This window comes from Ailuropoda melanoleuca, chromosome 6 (assembly GCF_002007445.2).
Source record: "Ailuropoda melanoleuca isolate Jingjing chromosome 6, ASM200744v2, whole genome shotgun sequence".
NCBI classification, from domain to species: domain Eukaryota; kingdom Metazoa; phylum Chordata; class Mammalia; order Carnivora; family Ursidae; genus Ailuropoda; species Ailuropoda melanoleuca.
In genome coordinates this window covers 115,939,139-115,959,915 of record NC_048223.1, presented here as the reverse complement: position 1 = coordinate 115,959,915, position 20,777 = coordinate 115,939,139, and the positions used below count along the sequence as shown (strand labels likewise).

At 45.4% G+C, this 20,777-nt stretch overlaps 1 protein-coding gene across 1 annotated transcript in view; it reads right to left on the bottom strand.

Moving 5' to 3' along the window:
• Positions 1–46: 46 nt before the first annotated feature.
• Positions 47–20,777, bottom strand: part of ENO4 (enolase 4) — a 25,992-nt gene continuing 5,261 nt past the window's right edge. The window contains exons 2-14 of the mRNA XM_002917538.4: positions 20,493–20,621; positions 19,563–19,732; positions 16,579–16,727; positions 14,545–14,714; positions 14,319–14,450; positions 12,701–12,754; positions 11,416–11,472; positions 9,012–9,179; positions 6,480–6,605; positions 4,740–4,935; positions 3,088–3,155; positions 2,442–2,559; positions 47–201 (exon numbers count right to left, since the gene is read on the bottom strand). Of these exons, the coding sequence (XP_002917584.1) occupies positions 47–201; positions 2,442–2,559; positions 3,088–3,155; positions 4,740–4,935; positions 6,480–6,605; positions 9,012–9,179; positions 11,416–11,472; positions 12,701–12,754; positions 14,319–14,450; positions 14,545–14,714; positions 16,579–16,727; positions 19,563–19,732; positions 20,493–20,621 (1,692 nt within the window). The remainder of the gene's footprint in view (positions 202–2,441; positions 2,560–3,087; positions 3,156–4,739; positions 4,936–6,479; positions 6,606–9,011; positions 9,180–11,415; positions 11,473–12,700; positions 12,755–14,318; positions 14,451–14,544; positions 14,715–16,578; positions 16,728–19,562; positions 19,733–20,492; positions 20,622–20,777) is intronic.

Genomic DNA, 20,777 nt, shown 5'->3' with positions numbered 1-20,777 from the left:
GGCACGGCTGAAAGCCGGGGTGTCCACAGCCCCGTCCGGAAGACGCTCATGCCTTGGCCAATGCCCCCATCACTTCTGTGGGGAAGATGGGCTCTGGGAGCTCGGGTAGCTCACCAGCCATGGTGGCTGCAGTCTCGGGTGCCTTGGTCCCCTCTTCAGCTTTGTCGTTCAAGGGGAAAAATGTGTGTTCTTCATTGAAACCTATTCAATAACAACAACAATAAAGTTTAGTGTCGAATCCAGTGGTGCCCAGTTTGATGTTCTTTGTTCCATGAGGTAAAGGAGACCCATCTTCAGAACTGCCCAGAGGGGTCCCCTCGGTCCCCTCGCCATTAGAAAAGGTCCCAGAACCATTCAGAACTGGGCCTGACTTTGCTCAGACGTTAACTATGCAATACACTTGTTTTGCTCAGTGTGCATGGTGCCTTTCTGGAACATTTGGTGTGCAGCAGCCTTTAGGCAGAGGCTTAGCGGAAGAGGAACAGAGGAAGAGGATGGGCTAGAGGAGAGGCCAGTCCTCCACGCGAGTACAAACCATCGCCAGCTAAGCGTTCCCGCACGGACGACTGCAGACTCCGTTCCAGTCGGGTCCACGTGGGCAGTGGCACTGACGGTGCTCAGCTAATAGCTGAACTTTTACAGGATTTCCTCCTTCGCTCAGTCGGGAGATCTGTCTTTCTGGTTCTTGGTCCCCTTCCCGTTTATCGAGCACCGTCAGTAGGGTGTATTGACCACAGACCAATGACAGAGAAATTCTCATTACAGGCACACCTCCGAGGTTGTGGACCACGCAATAAAGCAAGTCATGTGGATTTTTTGGTTTCCCAATGCATACAAAGGTAATGTTCACACTATGCAGTAGTCTGTGAAGTGTGCAATAAATAGCATTAAATCTAAAAAACCAATGTGCCTACCTTAAATAAAAATACTTTATTGCTCAAAAATGCTAACCATCATCTTAGCTCTCAGCAAATCAATCACTGATCACTGATCATCATAACAAATAATGAAAAAGTTTGCAATTTTGCAAGAATGACTAAAACAAGAAGACACGTGGAGTGAGCAGATGCTGTTGGGAAAATGGCGCCCCGTGACTTGCTCGATGCAGGGTTGCCACAGACCTGTCTGTAAAAAATGCACTCTCTGAGAAGTGCATAAAGCAAAGTGCAATAACATGAGGCATGCCTGTAATCTGTTAATCTAGTCCAGAACGCCCAGGGCTTGGCCCTGGCCCTGAGGGAGAGACTGGGCCTCTGGGCACTATCCTTTCTGATGCCCGGAAGCAGCTGTTTCTCTTGTGGTGAAGTCTGACTGGAAATGTGATGGGCCATTTAGGAACTTAAGGCTTCCACAAGTCAGGATGACATTAAATAAGTAAATAAACAAATAAATAAATAACTAGGTCATATATAGAAATAATATGATTTTACCTATTTGAAAGAACAAGCCCTGTGTCACATACTAACTTTTGATTGTCTTTACTTGGAAAGAGTCTCCCCATTGTATTTTTATTTTCTATGAAGCTTAGTGTGTGTTTCAAGGTCATTACATATGTTAAGCATGACAAATTCCTAATTATAATTTCTATTGGCTCCTTCATTTTTTCAGTGCATGTACTGAGGCCCAGCATAGGACCGCGTCCTTGCTGTCATATACAGTAACTGGTCTGCTCTACGGTACAGGCCCTAATACATTTATCATTTAATAGATTCCATGTATAGCATCCAAGAAAATTTCATATTTTGTCAATACTACTTAAATAAATACATACTTCCCCCCCCCAGCATAGTGATTTATTTATTCTATCCTAAAATGCAAAATATTTTCAGAATTACAAAGACAATAACTTGGTCTCTTTAAATATCTCTGTGGGCTCTGCACCTGCTTTTGGCCATCACAGTAACATGAAGGTAAAAATGCGTCTTCGGGGTGTTTCTCTCCAGTTAGCCAGTACACGGTGCCTTCTATGCACACAAATCTGCAGAGGTTTGACTTCCTAAATGATTGGTTCGTTTCTCTCAAGGGCACAGCCTTTCCAACGAATGACATGCCTACTTGTCTTGAGTAAAAGGAGTTGTTTTCGAGAATCGTCAGGGAAACATCTGCCTTTAACTTTTCAGGGGCTGTGCAGAGAGACCTTAGCTATAATTTGGACCATCACAAAAGGTAGGCTTGGAGATTCCAATCAATTAATCCTATTGAAAAGCACCACGCAGCTTATTCATCGAGAAGAAGGGCGAGAGTTTGAAACATCCAGGTAAATAGATGATCCATTAAGAACACAATGCGCATTGTGGCCAATGGCACCCTAGTTTTGTCAGCACGCACTTACAGGGTTTGGAGTCTCCTGCCCTCCTGCCGAGGGCCTCCTGCTCCCCTCCTTCCAATCTTTGTTCTCTTATTCATGGCTAAGTGAAAACAGAGCAGAAAGCAGCACGTACCCAGTGTTCCGTTCCGGACAAGTTCTTCCTCTATCGTAAGAAGGCGGTTGTACTTAACCACCCGCTCACCGCGGGACAGACCTCCCAGCTTGATAAACCGGACGCCGAGTCCGACGGCCTTTGGGGGGTGGGAGTGGGGGGATGAAATTGATTTTAAACGAGAAGTCACATTTTACTAAAATACAAACAATTCTTTAGGGAGAAAGGGCCCTGACGCTGTGCTGTGTGGGTTTTTCTCTCGTAACTTTGTATTTTATGTTTACGTCGGTAAATGGCCTGCTTACAAACAGAGCGGCAAAAGGTAAACAGCGTGACTGCACGCCAGATGCTTTACTAGTCATGTGAGCATGCTGATTTTATCTAAGAACATTCTGGCCTTTCTCGCTTCATTTTAGGCGGTAAGATTGCAGGTGCACACCCCAGCCATTTAAGTGCGCTCATCATTTTCCCAGGACTTCAATTTTTCTTCTTTTTAAAAGTTCAAAGATTAGCTCTTTGCAAAAGGTAGCTGTCTGGGAGGAAGCAAGTCTATTTCATAAAAGGTTACATGACTTTCTCCGCCAAAGATTGCATTTCTCTGAAATACCAATTCGTGATAAAAGCAGTGTTTTGGCAATTGTGCAATTGACCGGCTTTCAGTACTTACCAAATCGACCAGGCTGTCATCAGACGACTCGCCTTCTGTACTTCCGAAGACGGCGATGTGCTTCTTACCTGTGAGCAGAGGAATTCTTTTCAGGTTTAGATGGCATAGAAACAATGAGCATAAGGGCGCGCACGCGCGCACACACACACACAGACGTATGTATGTATGTGTATATATGTGTGTGGTATGTATGAGCCTCGAATGAAAATTTAAAATTTGTCAAGATTTAAACCTTCCCTGTGAACAGTCAATGATCTGACCGCCAGAGAATTCTGACCTAAACATTTGTATTTTCATTACCCCGGTTTTATCTGTTTCTCTTTTTCCAGCAGCTTGGGTGCTGAATACTACATGAATGCCACCTTTCATCAAATTTAAGATGCCATAAATTGTAAGATAGACCTTTGTGACCACTAAAGGGGAAAAAATGCTCGAATTAGATTGACTTGTTTTCCAAGACCACAGCTGTAAGACACGATTCCACTTTGTCCACGTTCAGTGTAGAAAAGCGCACCTCTTTGAGACAAAATCTACAGTAAGTGCAAGGTTATCCTCTAGGGAGCTGATAGGCCTTATTGGATTTCACAATTCATCGTGTAGAGTTTTATTCAAAGGAATCTGTCGCTCTGAATGTTGACTTATTAGAAGAGCAGTGTTGATGGTACTTAGTCTAAATTTGAGCATCTCAGAACCCCTTGAAATCTGCCAGGTCGACGAACAATGCAAGCCAGGGGGCTTCCTCCTGAGACGGTTTGGTTTCTTCCAGGCAGGAGCTATAGTAGCGAAGTGAATGACAGCATGGCTGCTGGGCCCTGGAGGAAATGCCATGGCTGGGGCCTCCCATCTGCCACCTACCGGACAGCCCTGCCTGGGCCCTAGTCTGAGCCGTCTACAGGACAAGGGACTATGGGAACTCCATGCCATTCTCCGGCACGAGCCCAGGCCCCTGGCTGCCCGTCTGGCTCTGAGTCTTGCTCCAGATCTTAGACAAGGGTTCTGCCTAGTTCCTGGGACCCGCTCATGTTTCAGGCACTGAACAAGACTCCTGTGAACTCATGGAACTTTATAGTCTAGTGGGGGGATACTGGACATTAAATAATCGTACACGTAATTGTGGCCAATACTACAAAGAGAAAGTATAGGAAACTATGAGGGAGGTTGAGAGCAAGCAGCCGGGTGGAGGAAGCCGGGAAAGTCGCATATACTTAAAAAGGTTTCCTTTAAGGAAAGATGTGAAGGATCAGGAGTAGTTAGCCAAGTAAATGGTACAGGGCAAGGCATGTTCACAGACCTCACGGTCGTGAAGAGTTTGAAACTTGTGAGGAATTTTTAAAGCATCAGTGGGGGCGAGTGGGATCACTGTCCGGTGGTGTGAAGCTGAGAGGGCACTGTCCTCAGCCACACCTGGGTGCCACCCCTCCCTAAGGGGGTGCGTCCTGGCCTGGGACTGTTGGGGGAACACTGGGAAGTCGATCGGTAAGCTAGCTGCAAACGGTCTCCCAGCACCAGAGGTCTCACAGACAGTTGGAAATTTGTTTTCCTTCCAAGACTCACGCCATGCTTTTTATTAACTGACAAACTGCATCTTTGTGGCTCCTTGTGTAACCAAGTTAAGTTCCTTGCGAGTCTTGCAGACCTATACTGTGACTCACTGTCGAGAAGATTGGTTATTTCCACCAAGTCAGACATCGTAGTTTGGTTGGTGTGTTTGATGACCAGCCCGCTGGATTTGGGGGTGCTGATGTCGCTACCCTCTAGAAGTTTGGAAATGCTTTTGGATGCAGCTCCTGCAATGATGTGACACCTGGAACCAAGAGCGTTACAGATGCTGTCCCACTGTTCGGAGTCCTGGGTGAATATTTAAAAATCGATCGTTACAATGTATTAAGCATGATCACAAAACAACAGGAATCCTACAGCTCCTAAGCAGAGTTAAACACCTTTCTGAGACCCACAAAACAGTTTTCTGTTGTTTCTGGGGCTGAATGATGCCTGAACCACAGCCACACAAATTCACCAGCTTCGTGGAACAGAAACTTCAAGTGATTGAATTTGAGCTTAAAGATCTGGTGGATAAAATGTTTAACACACATTAAATGCTCCACATTGATTCTGGAGTCCTTTGAATCCAAGCCATTCCTACCGACTGTATTGTACATAACACTGCTAACGACCGGCTGGCCAGAAGATTCCACTGTGATTTCTGATGAACAGACAGCAGAAGGAAATGAGCCTGCAAGGGCTCTAGGCTCTCATTCTCCACACCCTTGTTTTTATTGAGACCGTCACATGAAATGAAATGCTTACTATTTTTAACTGATGATCTACAAAGTCTCCCAAGCCACTGTACCAGATTCCGACCTGTCCCGCTAGAACAGACCAAACACGGACCATTTTGTCACATAAAAACCAGCCGAGGCCAGAGCCCCAGGACAAGCCCGGGAAGCCGGGGCCACGGGATGAAGCGCTCGGTCGTGGCTCCGCGAGCGCTGGGCTGTGGCGCAGGCGGTGACAGGAGTGGTGGCTGAGCGAGGCCTTGGGACCCCGAGCACGAGGCAGGCCTCTTCTCGTGCCCCACATATAAATCCGTGCCTGATCTCAGAGAGGGATCTGTTCAGTGTATCTAACGGTTTTCTCCAATTCATACCATCAAGGATTTAAGTTTTGGAGTTTCAGAGCGTGAGGGAGGGCAGTGGCTTCCTGCGGGACAGGAGCCCTCCTGGGATGCCACAGCTTGAGTACGTGGAAAAACCTCGCAATCTGAAGCCTTTTAAAAAATACGGCTTTGTGACTTTCCTGTGTGTGCGGCAAGTGGCTGGAGGTCACGCACATGGGCCCAGCCGGGGTCCTGGGTCTGGGAGCCCTTAGCTCGGCTATGGGACGGGCCTGCGGCAGCCGCAGCAAACGGAGCTCGCGGGCCGTGACTGGTTCGCTTGTGAAAACACGGGTATCCGCCCGCCCCCCACCCCCCCAGTGCTCGGGAAAAGCTGGTTCGTTCTGCACACAGGCACGTTCCCAGTCCGTTGTGCTTCGGCTCCGCGTTCGCTCCGTGCGCGCCTCCTCTCACCCGCACAGACGTAAAGCAGCCGGCCCAGCCCAAACTGCAGCCTTTCGAGCGACCAGGCCAGAAGAATATTTTACTGTATTGTTAGAAAATGCAAGGTGAGGGGTGCCTGGGTGGCACAGCGGTTAAGCGTCTGCCTTCAGCTCAGGACGTGGTCCCGGTGTTATGGGATTGAGCCCCACATCAGGCTCCTCTGCTATGAGCCTGCTTCTTCCTCTCCCACCCCCCTGCTTGTGTTCCCTCTCTCGCTGGCTGTCTCTATCTCTGTCGAATAAATAAATAAAATCTAAAAAAAAAAAAAAAGAAAATGCAAGGTGAATCCCGTTACCTCCTTCCTGAAAGGATCGATTAAGGCAATAATTGAAGGGAAACTGTTGATCAGATCCACGTACAGGTCAACCAGCTCGGCCGCGTTTTTGTGTGTTCCCAGCATCACTTCATACTTCCCTCTACTCTGGCAAGTGCAAGGACAATAACAAAATAGAGATAAATGAGGAATTCCTCAAAGGCAAAATGTGGGATTCCCATTCACGTTTATTCACTGCCTATGAAAGATCGTAAACGTTCTTTTCGGGCCATATTGCCATGAGAAATCTGCGTACTTTAGTTTAAATATCTGTGACATATTAGCCTGGGGAAATCAAGTCACCATTCCTCTTCATGCCCCATGGAGCTCTCCCCATGGCCTTCAGATGAAGCCTTCGGCACCAAAGACCAGGTACCCAGTAGGAGGGAATCACACCCTGAGCCGAAGGCAGACGCTTAACGACTGATCCACCCAGGCGCCCCGGGAATCACTTCTTACTGAGGTTGGTGACGTGCTGCTAGCTACCCAGCCGCGTGGGCCCACGGGCGAGGCCATGAGTTCATAAAACAGGACAGCAGTGCACAGCCTCGCACTCAGCAGAACCCCCCCGTCTTTCCACTCACAGCAAAAAAACAGCGGGTCTGCCGTGCGGTGAATGTCCTAAAATTTGAAAGCAGGGTGAGGCTTTGAGAACAGCCACTGTGAAATGTCAGTGACCCTGAGAAGGCATCTCCCTCTCAGGCAGCGAGCTCTACTAGTGACCATATGGTCCTGAAGGAGTTCTATCTAGTTCAACGCCATGCATCTGAAGTCTGGAAAGCCCCCGAGTCATCAAGAATGGGAGTAAACAGGGCGAAAGGATCTGGAGTCGTCTCTCTGCAAAACCTAGCACGGATTTCCAAGTCTGTGTTCTGGGATGGCCCCTGGGCTATTCAGGTACCGGGAAGGAGGCAGGAGGGAACGGGATGACTGGTTCGCTAACGCCTTCCTGCTATGGCTGCCCATGGAATGGATTCCATCGGAGTTGAGCAGGTTCCAAAGAAGTCCATAACTGTGAAAGGATTTTATACTTTTTTTCAGATTAAAAAGCAGCCAGAACTTTTAGTTTCTTTACTGCAAAACCTTGAAAGTCCTATCTTGTCAGTAAAGAAATGCTAATGACTTTGAATTAACATTGTAAGAATTAGCTGATATCAAGCTAATACATTTCACTGAATATAAGCAAAAAATCCCCATTCCAGCTAGCACTAGCAGTCAGTATATTCATAGTTCTCGGTATACATTGCTGATGAAAACATGCAATTATTTTTCGTAATAGTATGTCTAGGAACCAATCATTATGTGGAGAATAGGAAATTACATTAAACATGCCTTCATGCACTGAGTATCTTTAGAAAAGTTAAAAGGACTTAGAAGTCAGCTGAAACTTAGGGTTCTTAGATGCTGTTCAAGTTTTCCTTTGGAGTTAATTGCAAATTAAAGCGGAATTCTCTTGGGCCATGTCCCCTGAATTTGACATTAATTACCAAGTCACCACAAGCGTACATCAGCACGCTGGGCACTGTATACAACACGGACTCCGGGCTCGTGTATTGGGAAAAGGGAAGTTATGTGTAGAAGACAGATAAATTGTATCAGTTTTCCTAACATGTCACCTTCCCAAGTTGAAAGGTTAACTGCTGCTCTGCTACCCTGAGGACGTGAGGACGGCAGCTTTAACTAATGAACCCGTTTTCCATTCTTTTTTAAATAATTGCCCCCACTCCCGGTGAAGTTTCATCCCTAAAGCTCTGTCCTCCTAACTGAGGATAACCCTGTGGATGGGCCTTGTTGGATAAAAATATATTCTCCATAAATGTGGACAACTTGGAAATATTTTTTTTATATTTAAAAAATGAGTCACAGTCTGGGGTGCCTGGGTGGCTCAGTCCTTAAGCGTCTGCTTTCGGCTCAGGGCGTGATCCCGGAGTCCTGGGATCAAGCCCCACATCAGGCTCCTCCGCTGGGAGCCTGCTTCTTCCTCTCCCACTCCCCCTGCTTGTGTTCGCTCTCTCGCTGGCTGTCTCTCTCTCTGTCAAATAAATAAAATCTTAAAAAAAAAAAAAAAAGTGAGTCACAGCAGAAACTCCGAACCACTTACTTAGCCAGAAGGGCTTACCAAGTTATAATTACAACAGATCCATTTTCCATGCTTGACAAATCTGGCATCTACCTACCAAATGAGTGAACTCCGCAGAACATACCAATTTGTTATTTTTCAGTAGCTCTCGTAATTGCAATGTAAGCAACCCATTTTAGTAATCTTTGTACAGAATTCCTATATGTAATTATTTTGACATTTTCCATTAATTTTTAAAAATTATATGGTTATGTTATTCTCTGGTCACTAGCTAACGTGGCTTTCTCCACTCCATTTATATTTGGAACTTGCACACAATATTAATAAAAGCAATAGGATCTGTTTGAAAAGTATTCAGATACGGGCTTCTTTCGATTTCTCATTTAAAAATAATGGGACGCAACAAAAAAGCAAGTGTCGGAGCAGAAACTTACATAGTCCATGAGCTCATGTGCAGCACAGTTGATGGCTAGATGCAGGCTGGTCCCCATGTCCAGACCCAGGTTCGCACAGATGCCTTGTATGAGGAGCAGGGGCTGCTCTGTGGTGTCGTAATTAACGGTCAAACAGCCAAGATGGGACATCTTGCCAGTGATGGGCTGCTGTGAGACCGAAAGCAAATGATGCATATAAATACAGAGCAGTAAGGTTCTTGAAGCTTCCCGGTTATAACCGAGGCACCACTGATAACCAGACACAGCTCTCCAAACCCGTGGTCCTCGGAGTCTGCATTAACCTTATGTCCAGGTGTCACCCATTTCTGCATGGCTTTTGGGCATATGATTGCCCGAAGTGTCTGGAGTAATTTTCTTACACCCGAGGTTTCAGGCTTGACCTGGGAACACACTTTTCTCTCTTTGGTGTGCCTGTATAACCCCGTGATCAGCTCTCCCATTGTACACAGGCTGACCTGAGCCAGAACCCCGAGGCCGGCGAATCTCCAGGCTGTCCTTGTAAACGGCTGTCTGGCCTGTCCCCACCTCTGTCCTCCTCCGTCCACTTCCAAACCTGCTCTTTCCCGTGTACCATTTTCCTTTTGAAGAATGTAAGTGTGAACATAGCACCCTCCTTCAGGAAAGGTTTTATTTGAAAAAGGACAGATTTCTGCTAAAACAATGCAGCACTGCGGATGGATTTCAGCGGAAGAAGGTTTGGGACCCAAAGCAGCCCAGGGAAAGGCAGCCATGTGTTTCTGACGCGAGGTCAGCCCTGACGTGCCCTCCTCACAAGTTGCCACTATTATAGACATTTGAAGCAGCATCGGTGATTCTGAAGGGTGTGCGCGTGCGTGCACGCCAAACTCGAGGGCAAACATGAACCTAGTAGAAATATTCCATTTCTCTGCTGATCGTACTAGTTAATTATATGAACCGTCTGACATTCTTAATGTCAGGGACAGGAACCTTTTTTTGACAAAGGAGCAAGTGGGGAAATTGCTGGGTATCAACTGAGGCGTTTTGTTAGAGGTTTCTAAACTACAAAAGCATGACTTATTTAGAGCTTATTAAATGCCAGCTACTGTTCTAAATGCTTTCCGTAAATACATTTCCTCCTTACATCAGCCCGCTAAAGCACGTGCTACTATTATCCCATTTTACGGAGGGGTAAGTGACTGGTAAGGCTGCATCCCTAGAATCTACCATTTTACCTGTTTCTAACAGAAAAAAAAAAAGTGGGAAAGCTGATCCTGGGAAAGGGCCGATCTCGGTCTGAGTTTCTCAGAACACACAGGACAACCTTCTGGAATGAGGCGGACCGCGCTGACCCTTGGTTTCTTGGTCATCGTGCCCTGGCTCTCTTGTGGGGTCTAACGTTAGAGTGTTGTGCTCGTCCCAACAGATACAACGGTCAGGTACTTAACTTTCTGGGGTATTTTCTGACACAATTCTCTTCTCTCTCCCAATGCGGAGGAGGAATTTAACTTTTCATCTTGACTAACCCCATCACCACGTGCATCGTCTCCAGGAATCTTCCTGGGTCCTCCAACTGTATTATTGAAAGTTCAGGCATCTAAGAGGGGATCGGCCAGAACACCCACGGGCACCAAAGCTGTTGCCTGATCAGGTGGAGATGGCTGCCTGGGGCTCTTTGCAGCCGCCCCGGCCAATTTGGACAAGACCTGTTTGAGGCTACCGATAGGGGCACCTGGGTGGCGCAGTCTGCGTTAAGCGTCTGCCTTCGGCTCCGTGCGTGATCCCAGTGTTATGGGATCGAGCCCCACATCAGGCTCCTCCACTGGGAGCCTGCTTCTTCCTCTCCCACTCCCCTTGCTTCTGTTCCCTCTCTCGCTGGCTGTCTCTGTCAAATAAAAAAAATAAAATCTTAAAAAAAAAAAAAAAAAGGCTACCGAGAAAATCCGAGCTCCGGCAATGGGTCATCTGAAACCGTGCGCTGTGCCTTTCCAGGACTCGGGGAAAGAAATGGCCATCATTTTGGGCCTTTTGTTTCTCTCTTACTTGGTAGGGGTAAGATTAAAATCGACAACATTCTACATGCCTTTCAGCTGGTTATCCGAGATTCACCTTCCCCAACACTTCACCTATCAAGTTTCAACTATAATCTGCTATATTGGATTCGTAGATGCTTCTTCACGCCCTCTGAGATGTCCGTTGGAGAGACAACCGCCGGCCTGGCAGCCTGTGGCCAGAGAGGTGGGGCGGAATGACATTCCAGCTCCGGGGTGGTGGGGTTCAGCGCTCCCGCAGGAGTATCGCTGTGTAGCTGCCGTGTGCGTTAGCCCTGGGCCCGGAGCACTGTGACTGGGGTTGGAACAGGGGCAGGGAGTGTATCAATGAACTGTGTCATATTGAAGTGTGGCCAAGAAACACATAAACTTACCTGACCTTTTTTGCTTCCATTATGCCCTTTTTTGGTCTCTGTTTTTGGAGGAGGGGGCTGAGGGACAGAAGAGAGAGAGGAATCACTTACCATTTTCAGACATGCCTGTGGCAGCAAGGACAGCTTCAGGTCCTGGGGCCTGTCCACTGCTCTGGGGCCTGACCAGTCACACTGTGAATCCCGCTCCCCCGCCCTCCCCGGGCCACACACACGTGGGGATCAAACCAGCCCCTCCAGATTTTGAAGAACTCCAAACTTTTTCTCAAACTCAGGCACGTGTTCCCTTTAGTTCAACCTTCTATTCTGCCTCCGTTCATATAAATGCATTTCTACTCCGGTAAACAAAGTATCGTTCACGCCTATGACGTCCGTCCTTGCCCTTAAGGAGCAACACCACTGTGCCGTTTGCTTTTAGATTGTTTTGAATATTGTTCCTAACACTGTTAAGGTACAACCACTTTCTCTGCAGGGTGGATTTGACTTTTGGAAACAGCCGAAGGTCATTAAATCTGATGAATCTGGTATGTGTAATATCTTTTGAGATGAAAAGCAAAGATACTTTCCAAAAATGATTGGTCATTTTTAATGGCCACAATGTGGGATGTTGACAGCATTCTAGAGCAAGGATTCAGCCTTTAAAGGAAGCATTTTAATACCCAGCATTTCCTGGCTCTGTAAACTGGGGCATGTTTGTCAAGAATCAGCAGGGCTCACACTCGAGTACATGCAAATACAGTTATTCTGCTGCTTTGCACTGTAGTCAGCTGAACTTTCTATCCCCTGGTAAGAATACCAAGCTCGGGAAGCAAATTGATGTGCAAGGCAGGAGACACACAGTGGTGAACAAGACAAACACAGGCACGACCAGGGACTCCTGCATACAGCTAGTTGCCTGTCATCGTCCTGCCTCTGTGGCTTCCCCCTTGAGGGCTGCCTGGCCGAAGGCTCCTGTTTGCCCAACGACGGGATTCTAAGCAGACACCAGAGTCTGTACCTTAACTATTACGCTAAACTGCCTCGCACATCCTAGGGGCCAAATCCTTTCTTTGCAAATCCTAAGGGATGATCTCAGCATAGAGCCAGCTGATGAGATTAAGTGCCATTAGAAACTGGATCCATGGCCAATGAGGGAACGTGTGTGCTTGGCTCGTATGAAAAACCTAAGATAAATGAACACATTTTACATATCAATAACAACAGTGAGTCAATTTCATAATGAAGTATAATTTGTATACTAGCAGGTGTTGGTATCAGCACTTAGATACCACAGATGCTCTTTACATACCGTTTCAATTGTTTTGTTAATATGTTTCTGAATTTCCAGAAGCATCTCCACGCCCTGTAAGTATAATAACCGTGATCTTCCACAACTATAGTCCAGAAACTTTAAATATAAAAACTTGCAGCTCACATTGGCTATTTCTAACTGAATATTTGTTGGGTCCCTGATAAGGTAACCTGGTTAGTAGATTAGATGTGGTCTACAAAGTCAGAGGATTAAATGTTAGTCCTCAGCCCTCAATTTTTATTTGGTTGGATATGAATGAGACTCTTCTCAGTATCCTTTCTTCACTGCTCAGAACTGACTGGCTCCGTTGGTTGAATCAAGGCAGATTCATTCTCTTTCATAGTCTCTTGACCAACCCTTTTGCAAGACATGTCATAGGTCACCAAGGGATTCTGCACGATAGTATCTGAATTGGTATAAAGCCGCTGCCACTTAAAAAAGAGGGAGGTCTGTTGTAATGATTGTGGGACCTTCATGCAAAGACAAAGGATGGCATGCCAACTATTCTGGTCTCCAAATAGCACGACAGGTCCTACCTGCAGGAAAGATCCTGGTGCGAGGGTCTGAACCTGATCTGACAGATGGTGAGCCAGCTATGAATTCCTAGTGTTCCACAATCGGTACATCATGAGGGAATGGTTATTCTCTTTAGAAAAGAATGCTTTATGATGAAGAAATTACCTTGAGATTTATAAAAATTTTCACCAGCTTAGATAACAAACATCCCTCAGTGTATTACGACAGGGCATGGAACTTCCTGTACTTTTTTCTGAAAACATCTGCTACAGAACATGAGTGTAAGTTCTTCCTAATGTCTAATTGGTAGAATATTTCATGAAGATTTAAAGAGCCATATGGGCTCATTCAGGCCAGTGAAGAACAATACAGACACCAGCACACCATTAAGTATAAAGATGCACCTTAGGAGTCCTTCCTTCTAGAAACATGCACTGAACCTCTCTTTCGTATCAGGAAGTCTGGTGGGCCCTAGAGCCCTTATTGAACAGAATTGGCCGCTAGGAAAGATCCAGCTTCCTCTTGCTGCCGCCACAGTGCCTCGGCCAGTAAGGAAAGGTGCCGCGATTCCCCCAGGTAACAACCTTCCAGCACTATCAAGGCTGCCAAGTTGCTCAACCAGGGCTCCTTGGTGAGTCGCTGGCATGAGTCAGTGCTGAAGGGAACCAGAGACCGAAGGTGGCTTAAATGTACCCTTGTGCTTGAGGTCTTGCTTTTTTCCCACTTCTCTGATTTCCTAAAATATTTTTTTTTCATTTTATATTTAATTCTCCCTCCCTTGGTGTCATAAGCCTTGGGGACCTACATTAAGACTCGTTGATGGTAGAGTATTTTTTTTTTATTTTTTTTAGAAAAAACAGTGTGAGAGGCACCTGGGTGGCTCAGTCAGTTGAGTGTCCGACTCTTGGTTGTGGGTCAGGTCATGATCTCAGGGTCCTGGGGTCGAGCCCCGCATCAGGCTCCACACTCAGCTGGGAGTCTGCTTGAGTCTCTCCCTCTCCCCCTCCCCTTGCTCATGCTCTCTCTCTAAATAAATAAATAAATAAAGTCTTACCCCCAAAAAAGAAAAGGAAAAGTAGTGTGCGATAATAGAAGGTACCTGTTTAGCTGTTAATCCAGGGTGGGGTATACACATCACTTCTTTCATTAAGTTTAGCTTCCCAGGCGATGACTTCCCACAGCTGATCAGAGACACCATTGGCAAAGGTACGGTTAGCTTTGTGGGCTGTTCCTGGAGGAGGGAAAAGCAAGGAGAAACAAGAGACACGGTTCATTGGTATTGAGATACTCACGGGTCCTCGTGATGGAACACAATGGATTCTGACCTGATGGTGCTTCAGTAACGCGATGTTTAAGTAGAGGGGGCTATTGCCCAGGATGGCGCTGCTTTTGGCCACAGCGAGGGACACGGCCCCTATGGCCATGCTGCCGTTCAGCACAGGTTCAACAGGCTCTGGAGGCACAATGGGTTTCTCTGTAAAAGCATCATTCCTCCCTGGAGGGAAAAACAGGGATAAGAGATTCCTTTTGAGAACGTTTAACTCTGATAAAACTATATTTTTGCTTACAGATGTGAAGGCCCAGCATAAAGAAAGGGGGGAAACTGAGGCTGGGGAGAATATGCTCTCCACCTCAACCCCCAAGAAGTTTCTGTGTGACTTCACTTATGACTCCCGAATGTTCGAATCATCCATTGCCATGGATTTGGCCACTCTAAGAAATTTCCAGACATTCAATATCAACTCCTTAGACAATTGTATAGGGCAGTTACCGTTATCCCACATTCACATAGAAGTAAACTAGGGCTCAGAGAGGTCAAAAGACTTGCCCGATATCCAACAGAAAGCGAATAAAGAAGATCTGGACAGTCTTTGAATTCTACACCCACCATAGCTCCTGCATATCCAGCCTTCTGTTGGACACGTCTTTTCGTGCGTGTGTATCTAACTAGTTACCTTGCTGGCCAGCCCCAAACAGATGCCTCGTTGTATTAGAAATGGCTTCCAGATCCAGCCGTCCACCCTCAGCCTCACCCATCTTTCACTGTCATTTGTTTCCAGCCACCAGCCCGCTCAGGTGCCACACCACCCATTGTAAATGGCTAGCGCCCTTCCTTCCCCGCCCCCAGCTGCTGGCCCGGGTCAGGTAGGTAAGATGAGTGGAAGAAGGCACGTAACCCCATAACACATAGTAAAGGTTTAGCAAATTACTATCCCCTCCTACTTCATCCCTTCTCATATGCTCCAAGTTCTGTCAGTCAACAACGACCACCAAATGAACACCCTCTGCGGATCTCCACCGATAATTCAGCAGTGGCCATCCCACCATCCAGAGAGATTGGTCTTACATGATTCTTTTGCCTCGGGAGACTCTCCTTCGCTCTCTGGGCCTCAGCATCTGAATCTAGGAAATAAGAAACCATGTCTCCATGGTCTCTTTGATCCCCTCCTGGTTCTGGTCCTTTCTTTTTCAAGGGAACCCACATTTATTGGGTGTTTCCTTTGTGCTTGGCATCATGCTAGGCACTAGTGGCACTAAATTGAATGAGACATGATTCATGCCCTCAAGGGGCATGTTGGAAAGACATAAAACTTTATTTACAATACTAGCAGCAGCAACTCCAGAATTAACGGACTGGAGGAGCTGAAGTTCACAGTATGTTGGAAAGCATGGAACAACGGGCTATGATAACTGTTATTTGCTTTAAAATAGCAAAGTTTTCCAAATAAAACTTTTTTTTAAAAGATTTTATTTATTTGAGAGAGAGGAAGTGAGTGAGAGACAGAGAGCACAGGAGCAGGGGGGAGGGGCAGAGGGAAAAGCAGGAGCTGGATGTGGGGCTCGATCCCAGGACCCTGAGATCATGACCTGAGCTGAAGATAGATGCTTAACTGACTGAGCCACCCAGGTGCCCCAAGAAAACTTTTATTAATATGTTATTAACAGGACTGAGAAAATGCCGGTTATTCATATCAAAGGATATCGCTAATCTTTAAAATATGGAGTGGCTTTTGAGGAGCTAATGGATATGTTGGGGGGCAGTTAAAGGCCCCCCATGCCACTTTCCTTTTCCCTGTCCCCAGCATTGCCACTGTTCAGTGCACTTTGCTTGGTAAGTGTTCACCTCTGGGTAAGAAATAGTTTTTCCTCACAAACAGCAGGGAGGGTGAGATGGGGAAAACCCCCTGCGTGCCCAACATGGCAGCGTCAAGCAAGGAAGGGGCCAGGAGGGTGGATGGTACCTGGAGGGAGCCTAACCTAGGTCTGCAGCAAAAAGACTAACTGGAAAGGAAGTCGGAGCTTCAGCCTTTCTTCCTCACACGCTAGTTATCAAAGGTTCTGCAAGAGGAGCCACTGACCTTGCTTTTGTCCTTTTTTTTTGGCTGGGGGTGGAGAAGGTGGTGGTGGTGGAGGGAGAGGTGAAGGGGTGGTCACTGCCGGGTCTTGCAGGCTCTTTTCCAGTTCTCTCCTCTCTTTGTCTTCTTGTACTTTATTTTCAAAGAGTGTCCTTCACGGCAAGAAGATATGGCTTTACAGTGAATATCACTCATACTTTTGGTCAGTTTCAGTGCTGACCTCCTTCAAGATGTTTCAACAATTAATTCTGCTTTTTTAGCTACTTAAAAATAAATCAGCTTCACATCCTAAGGCCCCCCAATAAGGATGCTGTTACAAAACCGTGTTCAAGAGCTGAAATTAATTTTGGCCTGGATATACATGTGTAAAGATTTTAGGTGCTTGGTTTTTATTTTAATTATTTGAGCCTATTTGTTTATATATTTAAAATAAAATTTGAATATACAATTTGATTAAGGGCTGCTGGATTTTCTTTTTGAATAAATGACCATCAAAAGAAAAATGGGTCAAGAACAGACAGTGAAATATATAGTATAATGGGCAGGAATTCATTTTCTTTTTTTCTTTTTTTGGTGGGGAGGAAGCCTTAAAATGAATAGTTAAAAAAAAAAAACCAACAACTTTGAGAAGTCCCAAAAGGTACACACAAAAATAAACTCAAACTGGATGAAAGACCTACATGTGAGATAGGAATCCAGGAATCCATCCAAATCCTAGAGGAGAACACAGGCAGCAACCTCTCTGACCTTGGCCGCAGCAACTCCTTGCTAGACACATCCCCAAAGGCAGGGGAAACAAAGGCAAAAATGAACTACTGGGACTTCATCAAGATAAAAAGCTTTTGCATAGCAAAGGAAACAGTCAATAAAACTAAAAGGCAACCTACAGAATGGAAGAAGATATTTGCAAATGATTTATCAGATAAAGGACTAGTATCCAAAATCTATAAAGAACTTATCAAACAACACCCAAAGCACAAATAATCCAATCAAGAAACAGGCAGAAGACATGAACAGACATTTTTTTTTTTTTAAGATTTTATTTATTTATTTGACAGAGATAGAGACAGCCAGCGAGAGAGGGAACACAAGCAGGGGGAGTGGGAGAGGAAGAAGCAGGCTCCTAGCGGAAGAGCCTGATGTGGGGCTCGATCCCAGAACGCTGGGATCACGCCCTGAGCCAAAGGCAGACGCTTTAACCGCTGTGCCACCCAGGCGCCCCTGAACAGACATTTCTCCAAAGAAGACATACAAATGGCCAGCAGACACATGAAAAAAATGCTCAACATCACTTGGCATCAGGGAAATACAAATCAGAACCACAATGAGATACCACCTCACACTGGTCAGAAAGGCTAAAGCGAACAACTCAGGAAACGAGATGCTGGCAAGGATGAGGAGAAAGGGGAGCCCTCTTACACTGTTGGTGGGATTGCAAACTGGTGCAGCCACTCTGGAAAACAGTATGGAGGTTCCTCAAAAAGTTAAAAATAGAGCTACCCTACGACCCAGCAATTGCACTACTAGGTATTTACCCAAAGGATACAAGCATAGTGATTTGAAGGGTACCTGTACCCTGATGCTCATAGCAGCAATGCCCACCATAGCCTAAATATGGAGAGAGCAGCAGTCCATCGACAGATGAATGCATGAAGAAAATATGGTATATATATACATGGAATATTACTCAGCCATCAAAAAGAATGAAATCTTGCCATTTTTCTACAACATGGATGGAACTAGAGGGTATTATGCTAAGTGAAATAAGTGAGCCAGAGAAAGACAAACACCATATGATTTCACTCATGTGGAATTTAAGAAACAAAACAGATAAACATAGGGGGAGGGAAGGAAAAATAAAATAAGATGAAAATAGAGAGGGAGGCAAACCACAAGAGACTCTTAACTCAAGAGCACAAACTTAGGGTTGCTGGAGGGCAGGTGGGTGGGGGGATGGGGTAACTGGGTGATGGGCATTAAGGAGGGCACATGATGTGATGGGTGTTATATGCACCTAATAAATCACTAAATTCTATCCCTGAAACTAATAATACAGTATATGTTAACTAAATGGAATTTAAAGAAAAATTTTTAAAAAAATTAAAGAATGGAATCCAGCAAGTCAAGAAAGAGGAAGATATGGTATTGAGGAAGTAGGAAGACAATTAAGCATCTCTCTAGTAGGCTAGAGAGAAACCAGTCCAGACAGCAGGTTTGAGGAAGAAAAATTCCAGGAGAAAAGGAATGTAATAGAACAGAAGGTCTGCGAGAAACGACCTTGGGAAATAAAATCAGGAATATGATCACAGCAGATGAGAAGGAAAAAAAAAAAACCAGAAAACCAAAAACAATATGAAAAAATGTTTTGATAAAGGTTATGATCCAACTCTGAAGCAAACTAAAATATGATGCTATGTTTAATGAAGCAAGTGATGGAGCTCAGAGATAGAGAATCCAGCTGACCTTTGTTTGGCCAAGAGGCTTGTGGCATTGGGCTTGCACAAAACCTGACACAGCCCCAGCAATCACTTTCTTGGTTTTCACGTGTTAAAGTCACTTTTTTTTTTTTAAAGTCACTTTTTAGCACGGAAGGCCTGTGCGTGGACGGAGGACTGACCATAAGCATCACCCACTGGGACTCCGTGAAAGAGTATGAAGCCCGAAAACGTGGCATATGACCTGAGGGGGCAGAAAGGACAACGTCAGGATTCCTAACTTCATGCTTTTCCTGAGAAACTTTCTACTGAAGCTTTTACCGAATCCTACGCATGGAAAAGAGGCGGAGAGGCCTAAGGTCCCCTCACACAGGAAAATTTTAAAAACAAGGTTTTCAGAAGAGAGCATTTTGCTGTTGTCGCATAGGCTCTTTACTCCGCTTCCTGACGGTACCTTCTGGACATGACAGATCTGTTTTCCAGGCGGGTGAAATAAAAAGAAAAGAGATGCTATCTGTGCTGGACACGTTCATCTGCACGTGGAGGACCTACCTGAGCACGTGGTCCACCGCGGCCTGGTCGGAGGGCGCCACGCCCCGCAGCTCCTCGGTGATGGTGTCGTTGACCCAGCGCACGGCGGTGCTGACCGCGTCGCCCCTCTCCGCTTGCTCGGCGTCCTCCTGGACTTCAAAGTGCGTTGAGATCACCACCGAACATATGTTCTGGAAGAATATAAACGTGTTCTCCCTTTTCCCCTCCTTCTTACAGAAAGGAAGAAATTGAATGTATCCAGCTTTTAATGTGCACGATATTTTATCACCAATTTCAAAGGGAAAATGAGAATATATAATTTTCTTTGAGATATTTTTATAACTGTTGAAACTGTATGGAACCCAGCTTCAGGGAACATTTAAAATTATTACCTTGTTAAAATACACTTATAAAAATCTTACATTGAACTTCATTTTTATCACTACCGCTCCAATAAATAGCTAAAAGAATACAGATTTAATCATAATTATTTGCCTCCCAGAGACTGTAGCAAAACTGTTTCTAACAAATATGTAGCAATTAAAGTGACTTATTACAACTATGAAAATGAATTTTTTCTTTATGTAAATCAAATCTATGTAAATCTATATATAAACATATGAATCTATGAACATACCTATGGATTTATAGAACTCATCACATTAATTAGGTCAGAGTTTTAAAACTATTTTTGCCCCATTTCTCTATCTTGGATCATCTTCAGGCTAGCATGTCATGTCTGTACCAATATTGCACTTAAACATAATAAAGCCACAACGCTTGCTTGTAGGGTTCATGCTTTATGTACATGACTACCTACAACTTGTGTGTATGTGCGTATTTCCAAACGCTGAATTTCAAAACATTCACTTTCTACAATTTAGACAACAGATGCTAATAAATGCAATGGAGCCAGGACACAGTGAAGAACACATTTAAGCTGTTTCATACCTTGGGAAAATTTTGAATGGTGCAGAATATTTCCACTTGCAGGGTTGGAAGCCCCAGTCCATCCAACACATTTTTCCCCACTACTTTGCATATGGTGGGAGGCTTTGCAAGTTTAGAAAAGCAGTTTGCCTTCAACACACAAAGAAAACAAGAATTACAATACCATGACTAATTTATCTTTAAAAGGTCATTCACATTTACTTTAGTTTCTACTAACCCCCCACCCCGTCCTCTTCATGGCGGGAAGGGGAGGAGTAGGGTGGGGGAAGGGGGCAGGGGGAGGGG